Raw genomic sequence first — 21,938 nt, 5'->3', positions numbered from 1 at the left:
ACGAAGATTTGAAAGACCAAAACGTCCAAAAAGCTAAAAAGTACAAGATACAATCAAAAAGGTTCAAATTATTGATGAAGAACGTCTAAAAATGACAAGAGTACAAGTTACAAAACGCAAAGTACACGATATAAAATTGTACGAAAGGGCATTCGAAAATCCAGAACCGAGGCATGAACCAACTTTCAGCGCTCGACGCAACGGTGTAAGAATTACGAGTCAACTATGCACAAGAATAAAATATAATATTTAAATAATTCATAATAAGAATAATATTAAATAATAAAAAGTTGTTAATTGAGCATAGTTCAGGGGTCGTAAATGAAAATTTCAATTCTAATTTCACCTATAAAACTATGATTTACGATCAATTTTATGATACCCTTTTCGATATTTTTTCTATCTTTTTCTTATTTTTCTATCTATCAATATCAATATCTATAATTTATATCTATAATTCTCTATCATAATGTTAATGTAATCAGATATAACAATAATCTTAATTTTAATTTTAAATTATGATAATAATAAGATTTATGATAGAGATCGTTTGAGTGTGTAAGTCGAAATTCTGTCCGTGTAACGCTACGCTATTTTTAATCATTGTAAGTTATGTTCAACCTTTTTACATTAATGTCTCGTAGCTAAGTTATTATTATGCTTATTTAAAACGAAGTAATCATGATGTTGGGCTAATTACTAAAATTGGGTAATTGGGCTTTGTACCATAATTAAGGTTTGGGCAAAAGACCGACACTTGTGGAAATTGAACTATTGACTATTAATAGATGGGGGGTATTGTCTAATTGAGTGACAACTCATTGGAGTCTGTCGAACCTATCTTCAAATTAATTAACCTAATAATTAATAATGATTATGGTTGTCCTATTTAGTGATGTTCATATGGAATCTGTTATAATCATTTAATTAATCAATTGGGTTGGGTAATTGATTATTCATTCTGATCAAGTGGATGAATTAATATTCATAAACTAATTAAAACAGGGGTGGATTACATACAGTGATAACTGGTGTAATTGTTGACAGAAGTGATAACTGCGTCACAGTTTAAATCCTTAATCAGTTGGAATATTTGACTTCGGGTATAAGGGTAATTTGACGAGGATACTCGCACTTTATATTTATGACCGATGGACTATTATGGACAAAAACCAAATAGATGTATCAAATAAACCAGGACAAAGGACAATTAACCCATGGTAATAAATTAAAATCAACACGTCAAACATCATGATTACGGAAGTTTAAATAAGCATAATTCTTTTATTATATTTCTCATCGTATCTTTATTTACTGTCATTTTATTACTCGAAATTTTATTTTCTGTCATTTTATTTATCGCAATTTATTTTACGCACTTTAATTTTTGTCATTTATTTTTACGCTTAAAATCGACAAACCGGTCATTAAACGGTAAAACCCCCATTTTATAATAATACTACTACTTATTTATATATATATTTTTACAAATAAACTTAATAATATAGCGTTAACTTCACCAGCTCCCTGTGGAACGAACCGGACTTACTAAAAACTACACTACTCTACGATTAGGTACACTGCCTATAGTGTTGTAGCAAGGTTTAGGTATATCCCATCCGTAAATTAATAAAACTTGTGTCATATTTTGTAGTATTTTGTATTAAAAATAATACTATTTCGTACCCTCACGCTACATCATCAACAGCTGACTTAATAAACTTAAAACATCAAAATATATTAAAAGTGTTGTAAATATATTTTAAACATACTTTGATATATATGTATATATTGTTATAGGTTCGTGAATCAACCAGTGGCCAAGTCTTACTTCCCGACGAAGTAAAAATCTGTGAAAGTGAGTTATAGTCCCACTTTTAAAATCTAATATTTTTGGGATGAGAATACATGCAGGTTTTATAAATGATTTACAAAATAGACACAAGTACGTGAAACTACATTCTATGGTTGAATTATCGAAATCGAATATGCCCCTTTTTATTAAGTCTGGTAATCTAAGAATTAGGGAACAGACACCCTAATTGACGCGAATCCTAAAGATAGATCTATTGGGCCTAACAAACCCCATCCAAAGTACCGGATGCTTTAGTACTTCGAAATTTATATCATATCCGAAGGGTGTCCCGGAATGATGGGGATATTCTTATATATATGCATCTTGTTAATGTCGGTTACCAGGTGTTCACCATATAAATGATTTTTATCTCTATGTATGGGATGTGTATTGAAATATGAAATCTTGTGGTCTATTATTATGATTTGATATATATAGGTTAAACCTATAACTCACCAACATTTTTGTTGACGTTTTAAGCATGTTTATTCTCAGGTGATTATTAAGAGCTTCCGCTGTTGCATACTTAAATAAGGACGAGATTTGGAGTCCATGCTTGTATGATATTGTGTAAAAACTGCATTCAAGAAACTTATTTTGTTGTAACATATTTGTATTGTAAACCATTATGTAATGGTCGTGTGTAAACAGGATATTTTAGATTATCATTATTTGATAATCTATGTAAAGTTTTTTAAAACCTTTATTGATGAAATAAAGGTTATGGTTTGTTTTAAAATGAATGCAGTCTTTGAAAAACGTCTCATATAGAGGTCAAAACCTCGCAACGAAATCAATTAATATGGAACGTTTTTAATAAATAAGAACGGGACATTTCAATTCAGTCGAGATTCCCTCGTTTAGCTCTTTTGGATGTGGACAGGGATTGTTTGATTCAGTCCCGATTTGTTAACGGAGCTTTCGTTGGCAGCTGGAAGACCACTTAGGTCTTCAAGTGAACTCAATCAGCTCAATGAACTTGTTGCCTTGCTATCTAACTTTTATTTGTGAGACACATCTGATGTTTGGGCTTGGAATGGAGGAAGCACCCATTTGGTTTTCACTGTTGCAAGTGCTCGATCACTAATCAGTGGCAAACTGCTTCCTGAAGGGCCTCATCAAACTAGATGGTGTGCAAAAGTCCCGATTAAGATCAATATTTTTGCTTGGCGCTTATATTTCTTAACAGGCTTTCAACTAAGTCCAATCTCCTGAATCGAGATATAGATATCCCGAGTACTTTATGCTCCTCGTGTTTGCTGGCAGTTGAAGATCAGTCTCTATGTTTTTATTCATTGCAATGTTGAAACGCAAGTATGGAATAACATCTTTGTCTGGTTAAATATTTCAGCCCCTGTTTGGCTTCTCACCGATGATATATCCGTTTGTGGATTCATGCTCTTCAAGGATCAAGTTCGATGCAGCTCATCAAGGAAATAATCATCCTAGCCACTCTCTGAACGTTATGGAGATTTAGAAACGACACCATCTTCAATATCTCAAGTTTTAAGAAGTGTCATATCCTTGATTCTATAAAGACGGTAGCGTTTGATTGGTTATTTTCTACGTATAATAAATATAGAATTAGTTGGAGCTTATGGTTGCAACGCCCTTTATCTTGTTTGTAAACTTTTAGCGTCTCGCTATTTTATTCTATTATAATTTCTTCCGTTCGAAGAAAAACATATCGTAAATATGAGGCAACATTTACAAACATGATCATCGATTCCCAAATATTACAAGTCCTAAAAAGTATTACAAGTCCTAAAAAGTTATCGCGTTTCAATTTATCATGTGTCGTTTTGTGTTAAACGTTGCGATTTATCCTGGGTTATTTTGTGTTAAATGTTATTGTGTTGTACTTTGACTTTCAATTTTTGACTGATGACATGAGTTTTTTTTATTTTTTATTGTTCTTACTTTTCATTTTAAACGCTTTGTACTAGTTATCGATATGTATATTACAATTTTAAACTAAGTAATGTTTAAAATATAAAGTGAAATTATTTTATCTGGTGCGCATATCATTTATCACTCATAAATAGTAGGTTGGTACTAGGCATAAGCAAATAAACCAAAATACCGAAACCGAACCGGTACCGAAAATCGAACTGAAATGTATTCGGTATCGGTATCGGTTTCGGTTTTAGGAATCGAACGTTTTCGGTTTCAGTACGGTACGGTTCCAGTATTTTTTTTTTGAAAAATCAGTATTTGGTACTGAAATTTAACATTTCAGATTCTATTCTTTATAATAGGCCCATATCATATTAGTCATATACTCTGTAAAGATCTAGTTACCAATTAAGCTTTGACTTTTATTCCAACTATAATTATAAACAATACAAGTGTCTTTATCCCACGTAGAAAACTCTTATATATGTTTACATGAATTTTTGCTGAACTTTTTTTTATAAACAAACAATGTATGCATTTACTATGATAAGAACTATGGTAATGTAGCTACATATAGTGATGTTTGTAAGTATTGCCATTCTTTTCTAGTTTTTTTTTTTTTTTTTTTTTTAATCTTGATTTGCATTTTTGCTATACACACTATGTCATGTCAGCCTCCATATTTCGAAGTCTTTTTACAGGAACAAACCAAATATTCAATGTTTTCAAACTTTACAACACACACACACACACACATACATACATACATATATATATATATATATATATATATATATATATATATATATATATATATATATATATACACACACACACACACACACACTCCATGTAATCTAATATGCATGAATCAATGATGCAAATAGATCATCGAACCCCATCGAATAAATCTACATTGTTTGGTAACGAACGCGTAAATAATAAACTTTCAGATTCATGATCGTCATCAAACTTTCAAAAGAATCACACTAATGCAATTAAAATATGTACATTAAGTGTTACATTTTCATCATTTTTACCAAACATGTAAATATCAAACATGCAAATGAATCATACCACGTCACTCGTAATATCTACACCATTGTCAAAAAATTGCGATACCAAGTTGGTAAAAAAACGTAAAATATCGGTTCCGTAACGGTACCAAAACCGATACCGTATATAAATTTTGGTACGATTTCGGTTCTCCATTTTACCTAATTTCAGTACCGATACTAACCGGTTCCGGAACTGATCTCATCCCTTGTTGATACGAATTACTTTATTTTATTTTTTAATTTTAATAATAATAGGCATAATTCATAATGCAAAATAGTGACATTCCACTTGACATCACACCAAAAATAAATACCCTTAAAACCCTAGAACAATACAACTGTCATCCAAACCAAAGGCAAGGACAAATTAGTCAATACAAATTCCAGTACTCAACCCCCATTTGCCTCTTTCTAAAAACGACTTTTGCTCTGCACCTATACATACCATTTGTAATTTGTATACACCAAAACCCTTCTCCGATTCTTTCAAAATTAAAAAGTAAAAAAAAAAAAAAAAAAATCTTTACTCACCTAATCATCAAAGCTTTAATCTTTTGTATTGTCCCCACTTAATTTCAATAGGCCCATTTTTTTTTTCTTTTGGGTTTTTAGTAAATAGTTAAAGATATTTTTGCGTTTTAATTTGGAGGTTGATTTGTAAATTTGAAGATACATTCGATTTCAATCTGGGTATTGTTCAGTTTGATGTGGGTATTTTCACTGTATTTTAATTTTTAGGTCAAGTTAAATTTTTTTTTTTTTTTTAATGAATGGTTATTTATTAAATTAATTAATTATTTTTTTTTTCTTTTTTCCATTTTGCTGGGTGTGTGTAATTAGTGAATCATCACGAGATACTCAAATTTTAGGGCTTTAATTTATGGAGGAAAATAGTGGAGATACAGGAGATGATCAGGGTTCTGGATGGCTGCAAGTGAAAAAGGTGTCTGATTTTTATTTTTATTAATAATAATTAGTTATTCTTTTTGGATACAACTGCATTTTGGTCATTTACTCAAAATTAAATTTTAATTCTGATGTTTTGTTATAACATTTGCTGAAATTAAGAGTTACTAGTATTTAAATGTGTAGTCTTGATATTTGATCATATGTTGTTTATGATTAGTTATAAATGCTATATGTGTTTTGATCTGCATTGTTAACTTTGTTTGCATAATCATAACCATAACTATATATGAATTTTAATGTTTTTTTTTCCTGAAATATTTATATTGATGGGTAAATAATCAGATATTTTGGATTACAATTGCGCCTTGGTCTTCTAGGCTCAAGTTCTTTGTGTTTTATATGTCATTATTTCTTCAAATGTTGTGTGATATAATAAGCATTATTGAGATGTACTGCAATTTTTGTTAACCCTAGGATGTTAAGGTTTACAATGAACCTAATTAAGTAAATATAATTTGCCCTAATTAGTTACTCCAATAATACTATATAATTTGCTTTATTCCTCTTTATTATTACCCTAGATTGTTTACGTTTCATTTACGAGGCTCGTTTGGAGAATGATAGTAGTCAGGTTAGAAAAGATAAGAGCTACGATTTAAGTTATATGTGGTAGAAAGCAGAAATGGTATATATGTATGCAAAATGCGTTTACTAATAAGTAAATAAGTTTAACGTCACCGTCTTCATTTCATGTTATAATTTTACGATTGCAGAAGCATAGAAGCAATTCGAAGTTTTCTCTGCAAGGTTGGGTGGGCGGGTTATCGAAGAAACATAATTCAAGCGTCGTGATCCATGAGCCAAGCCAAGTAAATCATGCGACATTAAACATTAGCCATAATGAACCCGTTTCAATAAGTAATAATGATGATTCAAGTACACCCGATTCTAATAATACATTTGAGACTAATAATGTTTCTATTGAAGACAAGAAGGATGTAAACTACCTCGATAAGTGCGTGGTTAGCCGTGTACATGATCACGAGCTTCCTAAAATTGAGAATCTTGATGTTTTTCCAAAGATTAAGTTTGGTAACTTGGATGATGATGATGCAAGTATTGACATACAGTTCGATGATATCGGAAACAAGGTTACGGAAGACAAATCTATAGAACCCGATAAGGAAATTGCACAAACCGTTGAAGAAGACATTAAATCTCAAGATTATGAAGATGTAAAGGAGGTATCATCAGAAGACATTAAGGTCAAAATTGTAAATGAGGAAGTGGTTAATGATGTATCTCAAGAAGTCGATAATGACTTAAAGACCGAAAATCCCGAAGCGAGTGGCTCGGAAAACGTAGTCACGAGTCAAGATTCTAGTGTTTCACAAGATTCTGAAAACACTTCAGATGAAAAGCCAACAACAGGAGTTGAGTCCGCTTCGGTTGTAAATGACTTATCAGGGGTTCAAATTATGAGTGCAATTGGTCAAGGTCAAATGGAGGCTGGTGAGGGTAAAGAACGGTTTAGGCAACGGCTTTGGTGCTTTTTGTTTGAGAACCTAAACCGGGCTGTCGATGAATTGTATCTTTTATGTGAACTTGAATGTGATATAGATCAGATGAAAGAAGCGGTCCTTGTTCTTGAAGAAGCAGCCTCTGATTTTAAAGATTTAAATTGTAGAGTCGAGGAGTTTGAGAGAGTGAAAAAGTCAAGCGATAATCCATCGATGACATTGAAGTCGGAGCAGCGTAGGCCGCACGCACTATCATGGGAGGTTTGTATGCTTTCTAATCTTGTTATGATTTAATTTTCTAATTAAGAAATAAATTACTCCATGATAATCAGTATTTAGTGTTTGGATATAATGATTCTGATTATATTATCATTTAGCGGTTAAATAATCATTTTGATATTAGGAACAACGTAATCTATTATCTTTGCGTAAAAACTAATAAAGTTACTAACGTTCCCTATATGTGTCCCCTATTTGACCCTTGCTTTAATTCTTGATTTATTGTGTCTGCAGGTTCGACGTATGACAACATCACCACACAGGGCTGAAATATTGTCTTCGTCTCTTGAGGCTTTTAAGAAAATTCAAGAAGAACGAGCAGCCATGAATAATAACTCGAGTAAAATGGGATTAACTGATACTTATGATCAGTCTAGAAGTAGTAATATAATAAATAAACGTACGTCTAGAAATGATCGAACAATGGATTCAAGAAAAAGCAGTGGGGTCGTGGGTCCACTAAAAGAAAACTCGAGTAGGGGAAAGAAGAATCCCGATTCGGGAAAGAACAAGGAATTCGAGAAGTCGGGATTGAAGAAAGATAATCTTAGACCCATGGATCAACCCAAAAAACTAACTTCGATATCAGAAAGAGACAAAGAAAGAAGAAACAGTCTTAAAGAAACGCCTTTTAAGTCGATGGATGCATGGAAGCAAAAACGAAATTGGGAAGACATATTAGCATCACCGTATTCTTCTTCTTCACGTTTTTCACATTCGCCTGGTATTAGTAGAAAAAGCACAGAACGGGCCCGTATTCTACACGATAAGTTAATGTCACCCGACAAGAAGAAAAAGACGGGTACGGATTTAAAGAAGGAAGCGGAAGAAAAGCATGCACGGGCCATGAGAATTAGAAACGAACTAGAAAATGAAAGACTACAAAAGCTTCAAAAAAGCTCGAAAAAACTTAATCAGGTGAACGAATGGCAAGCCGTACGTAGCACGAGGTTACGAGAAGGAATGCACGCTCGTCACCAACGTAGTGAAACCCGTCACGAAGCTCATTTAGCCCAAGTGGCAAAACGGGCAGGTGATGAAAGTACTAAAGTTAACGAAGTCCGTTTCATCACTTCGTTAAATGAAGAAAACAAGAAACTTATGTTGCAACAAAAGTATCAAGATTCGGAATTGAGAAAAGCCGAGAAATTGAAAGATATTAAATCGAAGCAAAAAGAGGATATGGCACGTGAAGAAGCTGTTTTGGAAAGGAAAAAGTTGGTTGAAGCCGAAAAAATGCAACGTCTTGCGGAAACACAAAGAAAAAAGGAAGAGGCTTTATTAAGACGAGAAGAGGAACGAAAAGCATCGAGTGCGGCCCGCGAAGCAAAAGCGATGGACCAAATGAGAAGACGCGAGGTTTTAGCCAAAGCTCAACAAGAAGAAGCCGAGCTTTTGGCTCAAAAGTTAGCCGAACGGTTAAGAGAAAGTGAACAAAGAAGAAAATTTTATTTGGAACAAATTAGGGAACGGGCTTCGATGGATTTTAGGGATCAATCTTCACCTTTATTAAGACGATTTTCGAATAAAGACGATCAACAAACAAGTGGTGGCAATATTGAAGGTGCTGTGGTTCAAGTTAGAAATATGGCGTTACAGCAATCTTTGAAAAGGAGAATTAAGAAGATCAGACAAAGGCTTATGGCTTCAAAGTATGAAATAAGTGAGCCTTTTGTGGGACCCGAAAGTGCGAGTATTGGATATAGAGCGGCTGTAGGGACTGCAAGAGCTAAAATTGGGAGGTGGCTTCAGGAGATTCAACGATATAGACAGGCGAGGAAGGAAGGGGCAACGAGTATTGGGCTAGTAACAAGTGATATAATAAAGGTATCTATTCTTTTTGTTAGGTGTATTTTTTTCTGATATTTTGAGGTTTCACAATACATGGTTATGGTGATTGTTTTAAGTCGTTAATTTGGGAAAACGGTAATTGATAAAAATACACTTTTTAAAAAAGTGTTGTAACAAATATATACTTGTCTACAAAACATTTGCATCTTTACCACCCTCATTCGCCCAAATTTGTAGTTCACTCATTTTTTGGCCAAACGAGGTCAGCTGGTAATACTAAGCTGGATTACTGATTAACAAGTTTTGGACTCGTGCACACCGGTCGCCCATGGCATGGTTGAGTTTGCGTGATTGGGAATTGGGTAAAAATTTGTATCTTTACCACCCTCATTCGCCCTGTTCTTTTTGTTAGTTTAAAATTAATTTTCTCGATGTGGTGATTGAATTAAACCACTAATTCGGGAAAATGATATGGAGTAACTGATAAAAATTCACTTTTTAATAAAGTGTAATAACAAATATATACAATTTTGAAATTTGCATCTTTACCACCCTCAATCGCCCAAATTTGTAGTTGTTCGCTCATTTTTTGGGCGAGGTCAGCTGGTAATACTAAGCCGGATTACTGAGTAACAAGTTTTCGACTTGTGCATGCCGTTCGCCCTCAGCGTGGGCGAGTTTGGGCGAGTGGGAATTGGGTGAACAAGGGGCGAGGGTCAAGTGGAAAAATTCCTAAATAAATATTTGTACTAGAGACAAATTCGTCTTTGCAAGGTCTTTCATTGATTTAAAAATAGAATAAATCTATTAGTACACTCAATTTAGTTTGACCACATTTTTCATACAGAAAATAAAAAATATTTCCCCCTCACTATTATTAGGTAAGATGTGTATTTTGATAATAATTAGAATTAGAATTTTAAATTGTAAATACATTTATGTGCTTACCAACTTTTAATGTTGGACCATTTTCTGTCACCCTTTGGTGAAACTTGTAGTAATATTTGCTCAAAAGTCGCCCTTGTTAGCCAATTCCCACTCGCGCGGGCTGTGGCAACCGGTGATAAAAACTGTTACTTTGGTAATCCAACTTAGCATTACATGGTGACCTCGTTCACCCAAAAATATGAGCGAACGAATGAGGTATAATTATGATAAAATGCAATTTTTTTAGGAAAGTATAAATTTTTTATAACTTCTTCAAAAACCGCATTTTTATCAATTTCCCCTATTAATTCTCTCATATTTCAAAAAGAGAGGTATAATTATGATTTATATATGTCAAATTGGTCCTTTTCAAATATATTTTTCTGTTAATTTCATTGCTCATTTGCATCTTTTCTAATTGTTTTAATAATCCATTTTAAGATAATTTAGTGGTGGCAAGATTGGCTGGACAGGTAGGTTGGGTAGTGGTAACATGTTCACGTTAATATATGGTAATTTTGGTTCGGGTTAGGTAGACCTAGATCGCTCTGAAAATATTACATTTCAGGTGGAGTATAATTTAATTCAGTGAATTGATGTGAGGTTTATGCATTAAACTACAATTCTGATGACTTTCAACTCATTTGGCCCGAGGTCGATGTTACAATATTCAAGTATATACCAAAGGGTCATTGGCCTGGCGGTATCGTGGTATCGTGGTGTTCTTTTCAACCATGAGGTTGGGGGTTCAAGTCCCTATTGACATAAAATTAAAAAAAAAAAAAATTCAAGTATATAATTTTGATACTTTTTTGATATTTTTTTTAATTAGTTTTTGGACGGAAAGGATCCTGAGTTGCACGCGTCTCGCCAAGCCGGTCTACTCGATTTTATTGCATCGGCTCTGCCCGCGTCACACACATCCAAACCCGAAGCCTGTCAAGTAACTATATATTTCTTGAGACTTCTAAGGGTAATTTTGTCATTACCCGCAAACCGAAGTTACTTTCTAGCCGAAAATCTTCTTCCACCAATGATACCAATGTTAGCAGCCGCCCTTGAAAACTTCATCAAAATTACAGCATCCTCTTCAAACATTACCGGTGGAAGCAAAACCCTAATCGAAAATTCCGATATTATATCCGAAGTTTTAGATGGATCTTTGTGGACTGTGGCAGCCATTATCGGTCATTCGAGCTCTGACGAACGTCAACATCAAATGCGAGATGGTTTAATCGAACTAGTGATTGCGTATCAAGTTATTCATCGATTGAGAGATCTATTTGCTCTATATGATAGACCGCAAGTAGAAGGCTCCCCGTTTCCTTCATCTATTCTTCTAAGTATTAATCTTTTGGTAATTTTGACTTCTAGACATCGGGCCAAATCTTCGATTGATTGGGAATCGTATCCACTTGAACCGTTGCCAATGAGTGAAAGTTCGATGGGTGATGTGGAATTAAGGTATCTTTTTGATTCGGTAGGAAATAGTGAAGCGTCTTGTAAATGGTTGCAAGATGTACCCGAAGATCAACCGTTGGATGATGTATGTAAGAAGGATGAGAAGGATAGTGTTAAAGAACAAAAAGATGGAAATAAAACAAGACATACGCAGCCTGTGGCGTATTTACTTTCGGCAATATCGGAAACGGGATTGGTCTGTATTCCTTCTTTATTGACAGCTGTGCTATTGCAGGCTAATAACAGATTGTCTTCCGAGCAGGTAAATTTTTTTATTTTTATTTTATTTTTAATTTCATGTATATATACAGACATGTATGGCGGCAAAAAGGACATGTTAGTTAATGAGTCATAACAAGTTAGGGTTTTGCTAGCGTATGGCCTCCGTGGCATACGTTAAGGTGTATATAATAAATTCGAAATTTCCTTAAATATCAGAATTTGTTATGAATGAATATAAGAATAAACAGGGTAACCATTAGTTTGAATTAATGAGTATTAAATGCAAATTCTACTGTTTAAGGACATTCCAACTTTATTAAATGCGCTTTAACGTATTCCACGGGGGCATAGTGGCATACGTTAGCAAAACCTAAATAAAAAACTTTATAATTACAATTATATTATTATTTGACAATATAGAACACTGTAGGAGGCTGTAAGAAATAAGAATACTTACATGCAACTTTCAATCATCTGCTCTCTGATCGAATTCTAAGTTCACAGGTCATTAATTTGTCTGAAAGTTAATAGGTTAGATTACCACATTTATTTAATAATATATATACTGCACTTGTTGATTAATTTTTTATTATTAATATTATTAATTGTAATTAGTAATTAGTATTATTATGATATTATTTATATGGTTAATGTTAACAAATATATATGTCGACCTTATTCAGGTGCATATGCATTACACATTTTGTATTTGTTTTTTTTGTTTATGTTATATCGATCTCACTGTTTAAGTATTTATATTATGAGTTATTAATTAAAGATATTGAATAATAAGATTGTTTTATATTTTTTCATATGTTCTTATCAAAGTGTGATATATATATATATATATATATATATATATATATATATATATATATATATATATATATATATATATATATATATATCTTGTTATTAATTATTAACTGGCAGGGCTCGTACGTTCTACCAAGTAATTTTGAGGAAGTAGCAACTGGGGTGCTCAAGGTTTTGAACAATCTAGCTTTAATTGATGTCAACTTCATTCAGATGATGCTCGTAAGTACACTTCCATTTTTACATACTATCTTCATTTCATTTTATAATTCCCAAATTAAATGTAAATTCATAGACTGAGAAAGTCACTACAACTCTACTTTTTATCAAATCTCATAAGTTAATTTTATTCAAACATACATATCTAATTTGTAATTCCTTGTCTTAATTCTGTACATCGAAGTTGATGTATTTGACTATTTTTTTTTTGTTGACCTGAATAGGCAAGACCAGACCTAAAGATGGAGTTTTTTCATCTGATGAGCTATCTTCTTTCCCATTGTACCACCAAATGGGGATCTGCTACTGATCAGGTGATGTATATAATCATAGTTTTTTTTTTTTTTTTTTTTTTTTTTTTTGCTTTTTTATAAAAGTGCCGAGTGATTTTCATAATATTTTGCTTGTTTCAGACTGGATTGCTTTTGCTTGAATCTTTGTTGCTTCTCGGATACTTTGCAATGTTCCACCCCGAGAATCAAGCCGTTCTTCGATGGGGGAAGAGTCCCACAATTCTTCATAAGGTCACTTAACTGACATATCATAGATAATTCAGTTTTTTTTTTTTTTTTTTTTTTGGGTAATATCTTTCTTTATATCTATTTTTTGCATGGTTGCAAACGACGGTTGCGGGCCGTTGCGGCGGTTTGGTGACTAGCTCATTCCGTTTCACCTAAAACCGCCTTATTAGTCAGTCAACGCTAAAAGTCAGGTCAAAGTCAAGAAAACGGTCAACGCGGTCAAAAGTTGACTTTTCGTATAGCCTTGTTCTAGTATAAACGAAAATCCCAAACCCATTAAAAATTATTAGCATGGGAAAACACCTGCTTACACTTTATTCCTAAAGATAAATTAATAAATACACTACAATTATTATATTATACAGAACATTCTAAAAAACCTATATATTTTTTAAAAAGTCAACGTTAGTCAATGTCCGTCATGACCGATTCTACCATTCAAGGTCCTAACCGTCTCGTCTCCGTCTCACGTCTTTTTAACCTTGTTTTTTTGTTATTTTTTTCTTCTGAACCCAACATCGTAACACGTGATTTGGTTGTACAGGTATGCGATCTGCCATTTGTGTTCTTCAGTGACCCCGATTTAATGCCAGTGCTGGCTGGAACCCTAGTAGCCGCATGCTTCGGGAGCGAACAAAATAAAGCAGTGGTCCAGCAAGAACTTAGCATAGAGATGCTCGTTTCATTGCTAAAATCCTGCAAAAATGTCTCACTGACATCATCAAGCCCTGTTGAAGAACCCGCCGAGTCAACTCAGTCAGGTCCCGAGTCAAAAAAGCTTCACGGTGATTCATCTCTTCAACGATCTAACCGAAGAATCTCACGTGTTCAGTCAGCAAGAAATGGGAACAACAATAGAAATGTGAAGATTCGGAATCAGAAAGAGGGCAGCAAAACGACAATTAGGGTTTGTGAATCGAATTCAGAAAGTTGCTCCAATTTGATGCTTTATTCGAGGTTTCCTCCAAGTTTCATCGACAGAGCAGAATCGTTCTTTTCGACGGAAACGCCAATTTACATGTAAATAATTCTTCTTGAAAAACCATCTTGTTGAATTCGATAACATAAGCATTTCATCCTTCATTGCTTTGTTAAGGGGTTTGGGGGGGTTTTATGCATAAACTCGAAGTACTTTTTGAATAAACTGGTATGTGGTTTATTGCATAAAACACAGTTTAGACAACCTTCAACCTAAATTTGAGTTTTTATGTTTTTTGTTTGGAGTGTTGCTCTTAGATTGTGTGCCGATAGTCTTCCGTTGCTTAAATTTGAGTTTTTTAGATGCAAGATCGTCGCGCTCTTTTGCTAGTTTTCCTACTCGTGTTGACTTTTCAGTTTTTTCAACTCCTAAAGGTGTTACACTAACGTTGTTTTTCTTTTTGTATCGTGGGGTTTCATCTTTCTTTGAGTTTGATGATACCTTCCTTGCGTATTGAGCATTCGCAAATACTTTGACTTTTTTTTTTTTTCGTTTCTTCATGAACAACTTTACCGACACGCTAGAGTTTGACTGGTCAGACCCTGATGTTGCTGTATTGGTTTTAGCTTATAATGTTGGACCATTTCTGTCACCCTTTGGCTTCTGTCGGTTTTTTCTTCGACAACTTCACCAACATGATTCCGTGCCTTTGGAATTTTTGATGTGGGTCAACACCTGGATTCGTTGACTTGATTGGTGTTTTCCTGAACGACTTCACCAACATGATTCGCAGGCTTCGATTTACTTGAACCATGGTCAATACCACGTGCTTTGTGTTATAATCATTTTACATGGCACGTGCATATCACATGTGGTCAAAAGTCAACGCAAGTCAAGAGAGTTTCATCAGCTGGTTCACCTGCAATTTGGCGGGAAAGTCGGTTCAAATTTAGTTGAACCAGATTAACAGAATCTGTTTACTTTGATCAAATTGTTATAAGAATAGGTTGCAGTAGTATACGCTAGTTAGTCTATGAATTGTAATTTCTCTTCTTCTCACTTGTAAATCCCCAATTTATGAAATTCAATAAAAACCCTAATTGTGTCAATTGCTTTGAATCCGTTTCTTAATTACGATTCTTAGTTTGTCACAAGTATTTCTTCGACTTCAATTAGTTCAAGAAGTACATAACAAATTGGTATCAGAGCATAATCCTGCGATCAATCACGCAATTGTTCAAGATCAAAATGGTGAATACTCGAAGTGTTGAAGAATTGCGTGACATAGTGTGGAATTTTGAGGACCTAAAAATGACCTTTAAGTATATGGGTAAGAAGATTGAATTGAGAGGAAAGCAAAGGTTGACAACAGGAAAAAGTCAACAAAAGCAGCACAAACCAACTGCACAATTAAATTCTATGCAGTTAGTAGTATGTCCAGTTTCACTATGGAACATGGATATGCAGAGTGGCATTTTGGATGATCAAGTTGATGAATTCAAGTCATTGATGCATAAATATCAGGATGTGTTTGCTGTACCCACTCAGTTACCACCACAGAGACTCTTTGATCATAGGATACCACTCAAACCTGGTACACAACCCATTAATTTGAGGCCTTATAAACATCCACCAAGCCAAAAAGATGCTATTGAAGAGATGGTCAAGGAATTGATGGATACTGGGGTGATTAGAGCCAGTCACAGTTCTTATTCATCACCCATAGTAATGGTCAAAAAGAAGGATGGCACTTGGAGGATGTGCATTGATTATAGGGAACTTAACAAAAACACAATCAAAGATAAGTTCCCTATTCCTTTAATAGAGGAACTCATTGATGAATTGGGAGGTTCTAAAATTTTTTCTAAACTTGATTTGAGGTCTGGATACCACCAAATTAGAATGCATAATGAAGACATTCATAAGACAGCTTTCAAGACACATGAAGGACACTATGAGTTTTTAGTGATACCCTTTGGGTTAACTAATGCACCTTCAACCTTCCAAGCCCTAATGAATGATGTTTTCAAGCCTTTTCTGAGAAGGTTTACACTTGTATTCTTTGATGATATACTAGTGTATAGTCCTAACTTGCAAACTCATCTGGAACATTTGGAGATGGTGCTGCAAGTGATGCAGACTCATAAGTTGTATGCCAAGATGTCTAAATGTGTGTTTGGCACATCAAAGGTGGAGTATTTAGGGCATGTTATTTCAGATAAAGGGGTATCTATAGACCCTAATAAGGTGGAAGCTATGGTTCAGTGGCCTGTACCTACAAACTTAAAACAATTAAGAGGGTTTCTAGGGTTAACCGGTTACTACAGGAGGTTTATCAAGAATTATGCAGCTGTCAGTCAACCATTGACCAAGTTATTGAAGAAAGATGCCTTTATGTGGGACCAAGAGGCTGCTGTAGCATTTGCAGACTTAAAGCAACTGATGCAACAGTCACCTGTTTTGGCTTTACCCAATTTTGAGAAACCTTTTATTGTAGAAACAGATGCATCAGGCACAGGTATTGGAGCCATTTTACAACAGGAGGGTCATCCTGTAGCTTATTTGAGTAAAAACCTATCCACTAGACATCAGGTTATGTCAACCTATGAGAAGGAATTTTTGGCAGTTATTTTGGCACTTGATAGGTGGAGAGGGTACTTATTAGATCGCCATTTCATCATTAAGACTGATCATCTGAGTCTCAAGTACTTAATGGATCAAAGAATTTCTACCCCTACTCAAATGAAATGGCTACCCAAACTTATGGGTTTTGATTACGAAATAGTGTACAAAAGTGGTAAGGAAAATGATGCAGCTGATGCTCTATCTAGGGTGCAGGGGTGTGGTCAACTATTTTCTATACATGTCACAACTATACAAACAGATTTGATTGACCAGATTAAGGCAAGTGTAATAGCTGATGTTGACTTGCAGCTATTCATTAAGCAATTACAAGAAGGCACTGTCACTTCAAGACATTACACCTTCAATGATGGAGTTCTGTTGAGGAAAGGGAAGATGGTAGTAGGAGCAGATGATAATCTAAGGAGACAACTTCTCACTCACTTCCCCAGTGATTCAGTAGGGGGACATTCTGGCATTGTTACATCTATTAAAAAAGATTACTACTTGTTTCTATCGGAAGAAGATAAGGAAGCATATGAAGCACTTTGTAGAGGTTTGTGCAGTTTGCCAAAAGAACAAGGCTGATTTGGCTAAGTCACCAGGTCTTCTACAACCTTTACCAATTCCTGCACAGATTTGGAGGGAAATCTCAATGGACTTCATAGAGGGGTTACCCTTATCCCATGGGAAGTCATCTATTTTAGTGATAGTGGATAGATTGAGTAAGTATGGGCATTTCATTCCACTGACTCACCCATTTACAGCTGCACCGGTTGCAACAGTATTCTTAGATAATATTTACAAGTTGCATGGTTTACCAAAGATCATTGTAAGTGATAGGGATAAGGTGTTCACTAGTGTTTTTTGGAAGGAGTTGTTCAAGTTATTACATGTGGGATTGCATATGTCCACTGCTTACCACCCTCAAACAGATGGTCAAACTGAGGTAGTCAACAAGAGTGTAGAGTGCTACCTAAGATGTATGATTGGGGAGAAACCAAAAGAATGGGTCAAATGGTTGAGTCTAGCTGAGTATTGGTATAACACAAGTTACCATTCTGCAATACATACAACCCCTTTTGAAGTTGTTTATGGATAGCCACCAAACAATCCATTTAGCTACTCAAAGGGTACTAGTAGGGTAGAAGCTGTTGACAGGACATTGAGTGCAAGAGAAGATGCCATTAAGCTACTCAAATATCACATACAAAGGGCTCAAGAGAGGATGAAGCATTATGCTGATCTTAAGAGATCTGAAAGGGAATTCAAAGTGGGAGATTGGGTATACCTTAAATTGCAACCCTACAGGCAGTCTTCTCTTAGGAAATCAAGATATCACAAATTGACTCCTAAATATTATGGCCCATTTGTGATTCTAGAAAAAGTTGGTTCAGTAGCATATAAGTTGGATTTGCCTATGGATGCCCAAATTCATCCAACTTTTCATGTATCACAGTTAAAACTGCATAAAGGACCTGCTCCAACTGAAATAGGAACTCTACCTAGAGTGGATATGGAAGGATTAATTGCAGTAGCTCCATTTAAGGTTTTGGATAGGAAAATGGTTAAAAAAGATAACCGGGCTGTGATATATGTGTTGATTCAATGGCAGATGGGAACAGAAGAGGATGCTACCTGGGAAGTGGCTGCATACATCTTAGCAAGATACCCAGATTTTGATTTCACTATATCACATTCTTGAGGTCAAGAATGTTTTGAAGGGGAAGGGATTGTTATAATCATTTTACATGGCACGTGCATATCACATGTGGTCAAAAGTCAACGCAAGTCAAGAGAGTTTCATCAGTTGGTTCACCTACAATTTGGCGGGAAAGTCGGTTCAAATTTAGTTGAACCAGATTAACAGAATCTGTTTACTTTGATCAAATTGTTATAAGAATAGGTTGCAGTAGTATACGCTAGTTAGTCTATGAATTGTAATTTCTCTTCTTCTCACTTGTAAATCCCCAATTTATGAAATTCAATAAAAACCCTAATTGTGTCAACTGCTTCGAATCCGTTTCTTAATTACGATTCTTAGTTTGTCACAAGTATTTCTTCGACTTCAATTAGTTCAAGAAGTACATAACACTTTGTTTAGCCGTTATGAGTTAACTTGTGTTTTATTTGACCTTTAAGTAGGACTTGATCTATGGCTAGGACTCGATATATGACTAGGACTTGATGACTTGGATTCGGTGAGTAATATATATTTGATATATCTTTTTAATTGAATATTTAAATTGAATACTTCAACTGGATTCAGAATCAAAATAGTAATAATCAAATAGAACATATTCAAGATTATTGGAATAAGAGCAATGCCTTGACTTACAAAAATATACATACAATAAGAGTTCACAAAATGACGTCTAGTTCACTTTTTCTCTCTCTTTATTGGTGTGTAAAAAAGTATTTTTGTAAGCAAAGCATTTCTCTTGGAATAAAAATAAAAAAAATAAAATAAGAGAAGTTATCAACACAGAAGACATACCTTTTGTTGCAAGTCTTCCATTTTATCTACATAAAACATTAGTTTTTTCCATCCTGCTTTAAAGTATTTTCATGTACCTACCAATTTAGGATTTAAATTTTACATTCCATTACAATTACAACTAGATATAACAGTTTAAGTACATTTATCAAACAGGTAAAACTAATAATACCTAGTCACCTATAACCAAGGTTGGAGATCTCGGATTTCGGGGAGATCTTGTTGGACATTTTTTGGGAGATCTCGGCGTCTCGGAAAAATCTCGGGGAGATCTCGGACGTTGACTTACGTTGACTTTATAGTTTTTATAATGTAAATATTTAAAATTAAATAGATATATGTATATTTATATACAGTTTTACGAGATTTTACAAAAAAATCCAAGAAAATGAGCGAGAAAATTCGAAAAATTACGAGATTTTAGGAGAAAAATCGAGAAATGAACGAGAAATCGTGACTTTGACCAAGTTTGACCCTGTTGACCGAGAAATCTTGGGAGATGGACATCTCGTCTCGGTGGCTTTCCAAAAACAAGATCTCGGGGAAAAATAAGGAGATCTACAACACTGCCTACAACAAATTGGGTCGAAAAGAAGTGTATTTCAAATGTGTATAACATTCGTAATCATACTTAATACATCGAATATTAATCTACCGTAACCTTTTTTATTCTGCCCCAACAGTATTTCATCTCTGCTGTTAAAAGATATATCGAATATACATTACTCTGTAATAAATAAATGCTCTGAACACAAAGTGTTTTGGATCAACTTAATTTGTACAACCTGTGAATGCTTTAACATGTTACCATATGTGACCTGCCCATATTGACACATCTGATTCCACCTGTAGCAGATATGGCATTTCAAGATTACACAAGACTATATGGTGTGTTTGGTTCTCGGAATGTTTTTAGGTTTTGGTGACTCCCAATTCAATTTATATTTCACCCAAAGAACCTTATGGAATGGACTCCAGATTCAAATATTATCGAATTCCCATTGAATTTTGCGAACCAAACACACCATAGACTACACGTCAGGCATAGAAACAAATAAATTATCACATGACCCAGATTCGTCTTAGAGTTATATATAATATATTACAAAGTGGCACACTATTTTTACACAAGGACTTTCTATAATATAGATCTACTTATCATTTTGCTCCAATCAGAGTATAGTGTGAAATGTTGCCTGTGGTGAACTTTTAAAGATAAATAATGTTGCTAGTTACATAAGGAAAGTTTATACCTACGTTATTCTTCGCGTTTCAAGAATTACGCTATACATGACAGCTCCTGCAGCATTTTAAAGAGACTGCAGGCTCTAAAAAATGTATTAAAGACGACACGACGCAATGTTAAAGGTAATAGCAATACATAAAATCATATGACAAAAGCCTTAATACCCCTTCTGAGTTCTGACCCAAAACTTTGAAAGATTTACTACATAATATATGGTAAAAACATAGAATCCAGTTTAAATTACTACTAATATGTAACCTATTGAAAGAGTAAACTTAATACTAACTGGTCAGCCAATATTGACTCAAAAGGATAGAAAAGAAGATTTTTCTAGCATCTAATCTAATAATAATTGTATAACTAAAAACTTCTTAAATGGGAATTTAGCCCATGAACATGCATACACTTTCAGGTACTCTATACATACACATGTTTATATATTCAGTTTATACATATCTATATATGTATAGATCCTTATCCATTGATTTATTTACCTCCATCTAGTCAAAAGTGCCCCTCTTTCGAAAGTAAACATAGGATCCTCATCCGGAACCCTTCTACTTCTTCGACCTTTTCTTAATATTTCCCACCAATGGCCACAACGTCTCGGTGTACGTTTTTTCTTAGGTATTGGGCCATTTGCAGGGGGCCTTGGCACCTGAAACTTGTCATTTTTTCTCCGTCGAGATTCTAGGGTAGGGGCAGCCATAAATGCCTTCTTCTCATCAAGTTTTGCCATTTTCACGAGCAATGCCAAATCAGCATGTGGTCCGATAGAAATAGCTATATCGGCTAACCAAAGTAGTTGCGCTGACGCAGCTTTAAATTCTTCAGTTAACTCCTTTTGCTTTGTGTGCAGTCGACGCAATTTTTCAGGAGCCTGTGCAGCAGTCATCTTTCCTAATAACATCCAAAACGAGTTTAATTAGCGTTAGCGTTCTAATCATAATAAAAAATTTAAGTACAAATTAACAAACATTCTTGATATTTAAGTTCTTTTACCAAAAGAGAGCTCCAACCATATCAAAACAAGTATGTTTTTAAGTACTGCGCGCTTAAACTAACTATCTAGTAAATAACTGAATAGTATGTAGTCCAAATTAACACTTACATAATCTAATCATATAATCATCGTAAATGTATGTTAGTACTAACTACGGAGTATATAGATAGTACAGGG

General features: G+C 34.3%; 1 protein-coding gene across 2 annotated transcripts; it reads left to right on the top strand.

Annotated features, from left to right (window-relative positions):
• The first annotated feature begins 5,442 nt into the window (after positions 1-5,442).
• Positions 5,443-14,657, top strand: LOC139871652 (uncharacterized). 2 transcript variants are annotated; one of them, XM_071859372.1, is made up of 9 exons: positions 5,443-5,516; positions 5,650-5,752; positions 6,492-7,499; positions 7,752-9,344; positions 11,068-11,958; positions 12,852-12,956; positions 13,178-13,267; positions 13,367-13,477; positions 14,019-14,657. In XM_071859372.1, the coding sequence occupies exons 2-9, from the start codon at positions 5,690-5,692 to the stop codon at positions 14,496-14,498; spliced, it is 4,341 nt and encodes a 1,446-aa protein (XP_071715473.1). In that variant the 5' UTR covers positions 5,443-5,516; positions 5,650-5,689; the 3' UTR covers positions 14,499-14,657. The 2 variants fall into 2 exon arrangements, with proteins under 2 accessions (XP_071715473.1, XP_071715472.1); XM_071859371.1 differs by lacking the exon at positions 5,443-5,516 and having other exon boundaries at positions 5,611-5,752.
• The last annotated feature ends 7,281 nt before the right edge of the window (positions 14,658-21,938 follow it).

This window comes from Rutidosis leptorrhynchoides, chromosome 10 (assembly GCF_046630445.1).
Source record: "Rutidosis leptorrhynchoides isolate AG116_Rl617_1_P2 chromosome 10, CSIRO_AGI_Rlap_v1, whole genome shotgun sequence".
NCBI classification, from domain to species: Eukaryota; Viridiplantae; Streptophyta; class Magnoliopsida; order Asterales; family Asteraceae; genus Rutidosis; species Rutidosis leptorrhynchoides.
This window is presented reverse-complemented; position numbering and strand designations above follow the sequence as displayed.